Source organism: Haliotis cracherodii, unplaced genomic scaffold (genome assembly GCF_022045235.1).
Source record: "Haliotis cracherodii isolate W230 unplaced genomic scaffold, xgHalCrac1.p SCAF_7, whole genome shotgun sequence".
Taxonomy (NCBI): Eukaryota; Metazoa; Mollusca; class Gastropoda; order Lepetellida; family Haliotidae; genus Haliotis; species Haliotis cracherodii.
The window spans coordinates 48,169,922-48,182,280 of NW_027266330.1; the positions used below are offsets into that span (position 1 = coordinate 48,169,922).

The 12,359-nt window shown below is 39.5% G+C and overlaps 3 protein-coding genes across 3 annotated transcripts in view; 2 read left to right on the forward strand and 1 right to left on the reverse strand.

The window, feature by feature from the left end:
- LOC139447338 (26S proteasome non-ATPase regulatory subunit 1-like) overlaps nucleotides 1–12,359 on the forward strand; it is a 328,509-nt gene that overhangs the window by 86,687 nt on the left and 229,463 nt on the right. The window lies entirely within an intron of this gene.
- LOC139448270 (D(2) dopamine receptor A-like) overlaps nucleotides 1–12,359 on the reverse strand; it is a 46,339-nt gene that overhangs the window by 31,551 nt on the left and 2,429 nt on the right. The gene's annotated exons all lie outside the window — the stretch shown is intronic.
- Nucleotides 992–5,222, forward strand: LOC139448269 (uncharacterized). Its single transcript, XM_071229801.1, has 2 exons — nucleotides 992–1,114; nucleotides 1,968–5,222. Exons 1-2 carry the CDS (start codon nucleotides 992–994, stop codon nucleotides 5,220–5,222), a joined length of 3,378 nt encoding a protein of 1,125 aa, XP_071085902.1.

The following is a 12,359-nucleotide window of genomic DNA, read 5'->3' on the forward strand; positions in this document are numbered from 1 at the left end:
ACTCTCTGTCTCTAACTTTGAAATCCTTAAGGAATGGACTTTGGATGTACCACTGGTTGTGAAAATCGTCTTGGATACATTCATCAACAAAGATACCATTCACCAATCTAATAACACCCAAAAGACCATGAAGAAGAAATTGGAACGACTCTATACAGCTTATGACCTGCTATTGAATACTTACAACAAGAATTTTATCGGAGTTCTGCAGCAGGCAACGACTGATGAGCTTCTAATGAACTACCATAGCATAAGCAATGTCTTCTCAATAACAAGTGCTTCTGGAATAACAACATCTTTGTCCCTTGCTGAAAGAAATTTAACAAGCAAATCCATTGATGACACCTTGTACTTTGCAACCTATATCAAGGAACACCCTCTCACATATAATACCTTAGCAGGTGAAGTGAAGGGCATGGTGAGCATGAGAGGATGCCACATAGTGCTGATGCTTGACAATCTTGTCCGCCTGAAGTACCACAGTGACCCAAGCCCAGGAGAACATCGTTCGAAACAGCTCTGCATGTTGCCAATAACACTGCAAGGCATGCCAAAGGATTCAGTTGAAACAGAATCTTGGCATGATGCAAACATATGCAACGGGACACTTGCATGCCAATGCAAACGACAAATATCACTGTCAAAACCTGAAGCTTTTGATGTCATTCTGAATCCTTCCACACAAGAAACAACCAGTATTGGAATATTTCACAAGATTTGCCGATGGGGAAGTACCCGATTGTGGAGACTACTAGATGGTAAGCATAGTTACTATTGTACTTGTAATAAGTCTTTCCCATTTTACATAAATACTTGAAAAACCTATACTCTGTAATGAGCAGAAAACCAAATACATTTGCCTATTTACAGTTACCTTCTTAGTTCTATTCAAAGTTAATAATGTTCCATCCACAGAATTAAAGGAAGATTGTTACACTTTTCAGATGGCTTGTGTACGAAAACAGCATGGCTACGGACATATTTCAAGGAAATGACACCTGAAAAAAATGAAGATCTTCAGGAAGGCTGTGATGTACAATCCCAGGACCAAATAGATGTTGTTGATTCTGTTGCTGCAGATGTCACAATGTATGATGTGGAATCTCCATTGCAGGTGAGTGTGAGTGCGTGTGCGAGTGTGTGTGTGTGTGTGCGAGTGTGTGTGTATGTGCGTGTGTGTGTGCGTGTGTGTGCATGTGCGTGTGAATGTGTGTGTGCATGTGAGTGCGTGTGTGGGGGTGAGTGTGAGTGTGTGTGTGCGTGCGAATGTGTGTGTGCGAGTGTATGTGAGTATGTGCATGTGAGTGTGTGCGTGTGTGTGTTCATGTGAGTGTGTGTGTGTGTGTGTGTTTTGTGTGAGTGTGCATGTGTGAGTTTGTGTGCATGTGAGTGTGTGTGTGTGCGTGTTAGTGTGTGTGTGTGAGAGTGTGCATGTGAGTATGTGCATGTTAGTGTGTGTGTGTGTGTGTGTGTGCGAGTGTGTGTGTGAGTGTGCGCGCGAGTGTTTGTGCGTGTGTGTGAGTGTGTGAATGTGTGTGTGCATGTGAGTGTGTGTATGGGGGTGAGTGTGAGTGTATGTGTGCGAGTGTGTGTGCGAGTGTATGTGAGTATGTGCATGTGAGTGTGTGTGTGCGAGAGCGTGTGTGTGCATCTGTGTGTGCATGTGTGTGTGTGTGTTCATGTGAGTGTATGTGCGTGTGTTAGTGTGTGTGTGTGCGAGTGTGTGTGTGAGAGTGTGCATGTGAGTGTGTGTTAGTGTGTGTGTGCGTGTGAATCTGTGTGTGTGCATGTCAGTGTGTGTGTATGTGAATGTGAGTGTGTGTGTGAGTGTGTGCGAGTGTATGTATGTATGTATGTATGTATGTATGTATGTATGTATGCATGTATGTTAAAACAATTATATATGAAAAACACAACTAACACCAAAAAAAGGGTGGTCATAATTCAAAAATGTTTTTCTCCTTTAGATTGCCCCATGTGACCTACCAGATTGCATTGAAGGCCAGTCTGATAGTGAGGAAGAGGACTACCTTATTGATATAATGACAGCTGTTGATGTCCTAGAAAAAGAAGCAGCTGGTGATGCCAACAGTGCAGACACAACCATGGATGGGATTGCCACAGGTTTAGATGACTCCCTGCTAGAAACCTCAATAGATCAGTTGACTTTAGATGATGACACACCAAGAGATGAAAACATCATGACTGCATTTGGCTTCCAGAAGTATTCACCCCCTCCTTTGCTTACCAGACATCCACCTCCAGCATCTGGCAGAGATGATGACATAAACAAGCTTAGGGAGATCTTGGATGATATTCTGATCAAGACTGAGCTGGATGATAATCTTGGATACGATGTTTGCCTTGACAGGATACTTTTAGGACCAGACAACAAAATTGGTATGAATTTGTTGTCCTTGATTAAGGAAAACAAAAAGTATGCAAAGTTTTTGCCAGAGTTTCCCCTCTTACATCTGAGAAAGTCCAAGGTGAATACTTTGTTTAGTGCATACAAACATGCTGGCCTTGTGGAGCTGCTCATGGTTATGAGAGATCAAGATGTCACAGAATGGTCAAAGCTACTAACAGCTGATCACATCGACACAGCCACAAGACATGTTAGAAGAATTGCTCAGGCATTGCAAATGGCATTCTTACTGAAATTTATACAGTCTTTGGATGATGATGATGCGAAGATAATCACATGGCAATTGATCACAGGAAAGTCAACTACTGCCTCTGAGACATGGGATGAACGAATGATGCAATTCATGGATAAAGGAAGGCAAATGAATGCTACTTTTGCCCTCCATTATGACATGATGACACACTGCAATGAAGTAGTTGCTATTTCAGTTTCAGAACGGCTCGGGGGCTCCAAAGGATACAGTCTCCTATTGGGAACTGTAAAGTCATCTTTGAAGTTTTCTTTCTTGAATGGTGCTACCTCGTATGCTCCCTATTGTGCAAGGCTACTGGCTCATCACTATACAGCAGGCATCTTCCACCAGAAGCTAAAGGAGACACTGTACTCAACACCTATTGGGAACAGTACGGTAAATTTTGCTTGTGATACCAAGAGGGAGATGGACCACAAAGATGCACTGAAGGGATTTAGATCGGGCTCATCTCTTGAATCTGCTTCAAGAAGGATGTCGCTTATTGATGCGTTCAATGATATCCATTCCACCAAGGAGAAGACCAAAGAAAATGACGGAGTACAGTGGTTATTTTCAAACGTAGATGCTGAGCACATTTTCAGGGTAGTGGAAGTAATTTTACGCCAGAATTCTTTGTCTTTGGAGGCCTGTACCACTCCATTCAACATGTATTCTGAAAAGAGGTCTTTACTGTCCAGAGAAATTCTTGATGATGACACCAGAGCAATTGGCGAATATCTGATACAAAAGTTCATTTGTCATGACCAACTGTTTGGTTTATCCTCTGCTGATGTTCCAAGCCTAATGACAGTGGAAGGTCCTAAACCACTGCTCAGCAGAGTGAAGAGATCCAAAGGTGTTACCATCAAGAGGACAATCAAAGCTTCTAGATACGTCCAACAGTCTGAACGAGATGAGAAAGAAGCGAAACGATCCAAGGCCATCAGACGGGAAGTTAAGCAAACGGATTGCCTTTCCTCAGAAATGAACATGTGCCAAGCACTCGTGAAACCAGACTGCAGCAAACCTAAGGTCCAGAAATCAACTTCTATGAAGAATGCTCTCATGAAATGCATTGAAGATTGTCAGGCAGGAAACAGACATGGTGTCATTGAGTCTGTTAAAGGACCCTTGCCAATATGGTTGACAGGTAATGTAAAGTTAGTTACCCTTGAATTTGCTGGAGTGAAATTTAAAAGTAAAGTTATCACAGGAAAGCAATATCTGCACTATGTACAAAATGCTATATTGCGTCCCCTACCGTCAAAAATGCCAAATTTGGAGAGAATAGTGCTCTGTGAAGAGAAGTATTCCTTCACTCCCGATCAGTTTAAGGCAGGCACAAGGCAACAGAGAAAGAAGGCCTGCAGTGTATCTTCTATTACCCATCTGAAACCAGCTGATGATGCCATTACACAGCAACGATTTCAACGAGATGTCATAACTGGAACAACATTTGGGAAATCTCTCATTAGCAAGTATGTTGCAGCTAACGCTAAAGACCTGCTATTGCCACCAGGCATTACACTTGACATCGACAGTGAACTTGAAATGCACACCTGTACGTGTGATGGAGCTTGCACATGCAAACATTATGCAACGCCAATCCGTTGTACATTTGACAAAGAAAGTCAAAAACCAACCATTACAGCTCTGGTGGATGTTCAACAACGTAAAGGTGAAGCAGAAATGTCACAGGTAGACTGGCTAATAGCCAGCAGATCTGATCTCAAAGCAGGCGAAAGAGTTGTCAGTTTGATTACATCAGGTGACATTGATGCTGTCTGCATTCATCTCTATGCCATATCCAAGCACTGGCCTCGTGATGACAATGGCTCTTTTATAAATGAAGTTTTTGTGGTTCTGCAGAAGCCACATATGCTTCATGATATCTACAACATCACAGCCATCATTCAACTTTTTGAGGACAAATACCAAGATCCAGACATAGGAGTGAAGCTGGCATTGGGTCTCTGCATTGGAGGGAATGACTTCATCCCCAAATTCAAAGGTATCTCACATACCCAAATTTTGAAGACATACCTATCCAGCAGTCACTTCAGGCAAAATCTTTTCCAGATTTCGAAAGGAACACAACCCTCAATTGACAAAGATATTTATGAAGATTTCGTAAAACATCTCTACTGTCCAAAAAATGTATCTCCAAATTCTGTTACCGTAGAAGAAGTAAGAGCGGTGAGCATGAAACTGAAAAAGAAATCTGATGACAGCTTTATCTCCCAGCTTGAGCTCAGAAATGCCGAAACATGGATGCCACCTACCAGTGCTCTCCATCGCCTAGCTGACCTGATCCAACTCCAGGTAGAGTACCTGGAGACAGCAGGATACCATGATGCTGATCTGCCGGATTTCATGGCTTCCTCATGCCTCAAAATAACAAAAACAGGAGAGGTCGAATATGACTTTGGACCAGAGGTCCATATGAATGTACAGGACATCCAAACTAAAATTAAAGATGGCAAGAGAAAGCAAGAAGATACTCCACAGAAAGGACAAAGGAGGAAGAGACAACTTACATCCACACCCAGAAAGAAACCTTGAAAATATAGTCCGTACCTTCATTGACATCATCAGACTTCAGATGTCACTTAACTATTCAAAAGACAATGTTGATAAATATTTAGAGGAAGATGTTATACATACCAAAGTTGACAATGTGAACAACATAATTCAGCATTTTGTTAGTACTGCTTCCTTCAAAGAAGAATTCAACACATTTCACAAACAGTTTCTATCACACAATCAGGACATGACAGTTCATTTCTTGTGGATAGTGAAAATGAAAAGACATTTTATGCTCATATTATCACAGTGTATTTCAATAGTCAGTATTTTGTAGATATTTGTGCCTTGTATTTGTAACATCTACAATATGGATAGATATGTATCTTCTCATGACCAATTTGTATAAAGCAGAACATGTTTATCAAAATCATACTATCAGTTTGTGTTTGTACTAAGCAATGTACAGACATTTAAATCAGCATATGTTATGGCCAGACAACAGGCAGTACATGGACATGTTTTCACTATGTTGTGGAAAGTGATACAGATGATACTGTCATGAACACTTTGTACCACCACACAGTCGTGTGAATTACCATTATTTTATGTACTTATTTTATGAACACTTAACGCTGTAATAGTATATGAACATGCCATTTTTGTCGATGATTGAAAACGGCAGACACATGTATGTCATAGTGCATCAATGTGCACTACATGATTCACGGCTCGGGAAGATCCGGTGTACAGAAACCTATGCTTGCCGTAAAAGGTGACTATGCTTGTCGTAAAAGGTGACTATGCTTGTCGTAAAAGGTGACTATGCTTGTCGTAAAAGGTGACTATGCTTGTCGTAAAAAGCGACTAACGGGGTCGGGTGGTCAGGGTTGATAACTTGGTTGATGCATGTCATCCCAATTGCGTGGATCGATGCTCATGATGTCAGTCACTGGATTGTCTGATCCGGACTCGATTATTCACAGACCACCGTCATATAGCTGGAATATTGCTGAGTGCGGCGTTAAACAAAAAAAACATAATTGACACATCATATCAATCCATGATCTAAATGGGTTCTTTCATTGACTGTATGAAGTGCCTTATAATTTTTTTCTTTTCCAAAATCATAATTCACAACGATGTGTATATGTGTAAGTATATGTAAATAGTTAACCGAATCTGTTTGCAATAAGTTTAGCACATTGTTCATACAATACTATTTGATGCTGAATAACTTTCAGAAAATACATGCCAGAGCAACGTCACTGATTCCCCACATGCAAATCGTAAATTTGCTAAGTATGTTTACATGTATTTGTTAACAATGTTCTGAAAATGTTATGAATTTGATGTTATTAAATGAATCTTATGAAATGTTATCAGTTGAATGCTATGAGGTGATCACTGCTAATACAAATCAATGCTGTAAATACGTGTATTGTCATTTGTGTGTCCAAGATGGCGGATACATATACAAACATATAAAACGAACAACGGATATAATGAACTGATTTCTCTGGTCCCTTGTAGTTCGTTATATCCATGTTCTACTGTACTCAGAAGTTCATGCTCAGCTGTGTGCGTTCTGTTTTAAATTCATTTGATTTTTCCTAATTAATACATATTTATTGAAAGAACAAACCCTACTCTTTGCCTGGAGGACGGACTTTAGGTTCTCCCCTATTCCATTTACATTACAGAATGTTCATGCAAAGAAAATTTGCATCTCTTATCTAGGCCTTTTTAATATTTTTATTCAATGGTGTATGTCAACTTTCCGTTATAAGTAGAAGTGTACACCCTGCTCCCTGTGTGGGTATTTTTGAACAATAAATCTTCTTCTAATGTATAAAATATTATTGAATAGTTGCAAATTTTGGTGTAACTGTAAATCACTCCAATTCGACATAAACCATCAGTTCAACATTATACTCATTAATTAATCAACCATGTAATAATAAATAATAAAACCACTCATTCAACTTGCTGAAAACACAGGCTACACAGAATAGTAAAGAATTCCTCAAATGACACATCTGGAAGCAAGGTCGTAGCACTAATGAGAAAAGTCAAGGAATGGGGTCAAGAAAGGTCGTATGGTAAGGCCTGTTGGCTGAAATTTATTTTGACACTTTACAACAAATACAAGTGATAGCTTATCGGGGCAAAATGCTGAGGAGACTGGGTTATACGTAGGACTGTTAACTCTGTGAATGTGTCGGGGCCAGCTTGGAAGTTTCTAACCTCATGTGTCAGAAAATAGATTTAAAATATTGATTTTTGCAGTAAAGGGTTTTTGTCCTTTCAATTTGTTGAAGAACAGGATGTGGGGTTAAATTCACAGAAGCTGATTTTTTGTTTTGTAAAAAAAGTAAGTTTGAATTTTATTTACTAAATCGTAAGTATTGTTTGTTTTCCTATTATTATGAATTTGAATTTTTTGTGTAAAAAAAATTATTTTGTGTAATTGTCTGAATCTTGTGCCCTGATTGGATGGACTTTTTTTTACTAAGTGCAGATTACAGTAGACTGTGTTAATATAACAAAGTAAAATTTCTACTTGATAAAAAGATCATGATGTATGAAATAAAAGAATGTTAAACAACATTGGCACCATTGGTTTCCATTTGTCTGAAGTGTGATGATATATTTAGCTGCATTCCGTGGCCTGGTTTAACCCCATGATTGCATGTGGCCAGGATGTTGATTTCATCATGTGTTCAGCAATGTACATCCTTCACTTTGTGTTTTGACAGCTGTGGAGTCTATGTAAACACAGTGTCATTGATCCCCTCAGATCTATTGCAGTGCTATTTACCATCTTATTTCCCATTGATTCTGTTCAAAATGATGGCCGTCATTAAAACTAATGATCTCATTACGATGGTGACAGCAATGATGTACATTTCACATTTTATGGATCATGGGGAGTGAGGTGTTTCACCTCAGGGTGTGCTCCAGTTAAAACTCCTGCCCATATAGAGGCGAGGGTACAACTAGGAATTGGTGCCTATCGGTCAGAATCATGACTTGTAATAGATAGCGGATATTAGATAGTTTGCCTTCGGCAGATGATTGCAGACACGTTTGTCTTGTGGCCTGAAATTAATTTTTGGTTGTCACAGAAAACTATTTGTTCAGAGTGATTATATAGTTTTGGCTGGGTGAAAAGTAACAAAATGATACTTAAGGGTGGTTTGGTAGCACAGTGGTTAAAGATTTTGCTCATTATGTCTAAGACCTGGGATTACTTCCTTGCGTTGGACCAATGCGTGATCACCATGTCCCTGCCAGTCTGGAATATTGATAAGAGTGGCGTAATGCCATATCCACTCATCCCCATTGAACAATTGAGTCATTGGAATAGTCATGAAGAATCTCATTGACCTGATATTCATTTTGATTAGATGGAGACAGATAGCTGAAAGGTGCATGTTAAATTAAGTTACATCGTGTTTCATACCTTGAATCTTTTTACAAAACCAGGACATTCTGGATTTCTTGGCCCTCATTACTGGAACAACAACTCCCTCAAAATGAAGATGTTATCCCCGCTATTTGTGTGAAATAAGAATTTTGTTTTTCTTAAAGACTGCCTTTACTGAATTATCTTGTCACAGTGTCCCCTGGGATAGACCTTAATGAATAATTGGGTTAGTTAGTGGCCTGGAGTCTGTGACAGTTTGGACAGGCTCTCCTGGGTGAGGGCTTGAATGAGTTAAAAAGGCCTTCGGTCAGATGGAGGTGATTCCTCGGTGGAACATACACACTCATAGGGGTATCACACACAGATCAAAGGAACCATAGTGATACAGTTTCAGTCAGTTCAGGGAGTCGGTCTCAGTGCCCATTGTGATTCCCACAACCCTAAATGTTCATTTGGGTGCACCTCAGGTCTTTGGCCTCGACATTCCTTTGTTCCAATGTACAGTTAGGGAAGGTGTATGATTGTTCTTTTGATGGAATCGAACGCTCATGTATAATTAGAGGGAGGCTAAAACGATTATTTTAAGCATACATCCTTTTCTGAAAATTAATAAATGATAACCCTAGACTATCGTTTCGAGATACTTATCTTACTTCTTCTTCTTTTTAAATCAGATATTTTTTTCATGCTGATCTCCTGACCCGCAGAACATGTTACCAGAACAGAAGTATTCCCTTTTTGAGTGTTATCATAAAATAAAATTTTGTTTTCTTCAATGCAAAGTTTATTGGAACAATCTGTAACTTGTGAATTCTTGACACCAATGGTCCATTCATAGTCACTAGAATGTTAATGTGTAACACATCTTACAGTTGCTAGGGGTTGGCCAACTTTGCCAGAATTTGTATAGTTACCAGAACTGTGGCATGTCAGAGTGACCTCTCAGTCCTCATGTCATTACTCCCCCCTGGGGTATATGCATGCAGTAATATCTTCCACATAAGTGAAAGATCCTGTCAGCACTTGGTACCATCTTCATCCCTGTATGTGGTTAATGTGCTCGTAGGGATGATGCAGGGACCTGTTTCATCCAATATTTGGCTATTGGGTTTTGAAGGTCTTTCTGACCTTGTCGAACCCTTCATGGGTTAGATGCTAGAGCATAGTCTTGTCTAGTCCTTGAAAGGTCTTGTTTGTACCCGAGTGTGACCTCCTTGGGGAGTGCTTTATGACCAAGGGCTGACAAACTTGGCTCTCTTTGCGGCCACAATAAAAGGAATCAATACAATACAGGAGATGAATTTGCAAACAGTCATGGGAAGTAGTTGTGATGATGGTCCAAAATTGTTTAAAAACTTTATTATTTTTTAATGAATCTAAGTATCCTTTATTTCATGGATACTAGTTTTCTTTTTTTACATTGTATTGAAGTTCATCAGAGGACTGTCAAATCATGGTATCTGAGGTATCTTTGTTTTGATATCCTGGGCCCACTTGCACAAAACCGTCTTAGCATTAAGATTATCTTAAGTCCATGTTAAAGTATGGGAGTTACAGTCAAATTAGCACTAAGATCGCTTTGTGCAAGTGGGCCCTGGAGATGATTCTACGTATTGATGGTAAGGATGTTTAGGGTGTTGAAAAAGTTATGTTATGTTTGCAGGAGGCAATGAAGGAAAAAAGTCATAATGAAATGAATACTAAACCATTTGGTTTAGCTTGAATGGATCCTATGAAGTTGGATTGTGCGAGCATCCTGTCAGTTCCTATGCTGTCTCAGAATACTCATGCAACCATGTTTTGCATGATCGCATCTTGTCTGAACAAAAGAGAACTGTTAGACATTGATTGGTATCGCTGAATGACATTTCTGGATAGAAAACATGAAATTGCTGTGGAATGTTCAAGGCTTGCTACATTTAACTGACAAGTCTGCATATTTGATATTTTCTTCATGAGAATCCTGCTTCCATTATGAGCACCCTGTAACATCAGTGTGTGCCATCCGGAAATGTTTGGGGAGTATGTTGATGTATCACTGAGTGCTGAGAGGTTCTCCCCCATAATTTATTTAGGCATTGTGAAGTAGGGACTCGGGGAACGTGCGAGGGTCAACATCAAGTGCATCTTCTTACCACCTCGCTATTTCAACTGTTGAGAAGGAGGTAAAAGAATCCCTCTTCAGATCGATTATGGAGGTTTTAGGGATCAGAAATACAGAAGAGATAAGTACATGACAAGATTGATATTCAATAAAACAGAATTCTTGTGTAGGTGTTTTACTGGAATGTGTACTTCAGGAAATCAGTTTTTAGATTTAAGAAACATTGTGGGGTGGGAATTGTATGCAGTTCATGCAGTTCAAGGCCTGTTCCATATCCCAAATATCATCAAGACTTTGTTATATGTATCCATAAGATAAAGGAAATAGATAAGATATCCCAAACCTCTTGAAAATCATGCAAATGGAACAACTTTGGTCCACTACCTATAGATAGAACCCAAATGTAAGTTGGCTACACTGCGTGTAAATGGAGACGTAAATGAAGCTAATGAAGAAGGCTTAGTCTGGATCTGGCCTAAGCCTGCTGGGACATGGGAATCTGCAGTATGGTATGACTAACAGAAGAGAGTGGACAGCTCTGCTGGACAGTGGAAGGACATCGCTGACCAGTCTGATTCATTACTCAGACAACACCGCAGTATGTCCTCAAGCGCTGGACAGTCAGATATCTGCTTGTGTTAAATCCCCTTTGGCTTTCGATGATCAGCAAGCTCTGGAGACATTGATCTGAACAACTCGTGGGAACTCTTAAATGTGACCAGAAAGCAATTTTTGTCTTTTACATCAATGGTGTTTAAGAAACAGATCAATCATTTTGTAATAAATTCTAAGGTTTGACATTTCTAGATGGTCTTCGAGGTCAATCATAAAAGAAAAACCTTTGTTAAAAATGTATTAGTCTACAATTCAAGCAAAACATACATAATTATTAACTTTTTATTCTCTTCATGAAGTAATTTTCTTTTTTCATTTTCTTTCCTTCAAATTCTGCTTCTCAAATTACATCATACTGTTTGCCCATCAATGCCAACATTAGATGAGCCAGACTTGAATGATGCATTTAGGAAGAGAGAACCAATATCACTGACACCTCTAAACAAGTTTTATTCCTGTAATAAAACTTCCTGGGAATCATTTAAAAAATCTCCGTCACTCATATGAAATCCAAAATGTCAGATGTGACGTGTATTGGGAATCTGTAAGACGGCCTTTCCTATAAAGACGGTGGCCCAGGGCTGGGTGAGGTGAACTCATATCCTCAGCAATATTACAAACTAAATCAATAGTTACTCATAAATAGAAACAGTTCTGTTTCCTACTTGTTAAGGAACGTCCTCATCAGTAGCCACGCTCTGGTCTTGGCACAGAAGGAAACCAGCTTTCACTATGAAAGGCTTGAGGACACTTACAACTTGTATTTGTTTAGCTTCAGGAAGTGGGCATTCAGGGATTCTGGCTTTTTTGGGCTTTGTATTTTTTCCCTTCAAAAGTCGATATTTTTCCAAGGGTAATAAGTTTTGGATTGAACCGATGTTGAATAATAACTGGTTACCTGCACATTAATTATCCTGAAAGGAGGAATACTTGATGAATTGTTGTCAAGTTTCAAAAGCCATTCTGTTGCATGGTTACATGCTTTGGTCAGAATGGTGTATGGGGTTGTGTCAAGGAGGGTTTTATT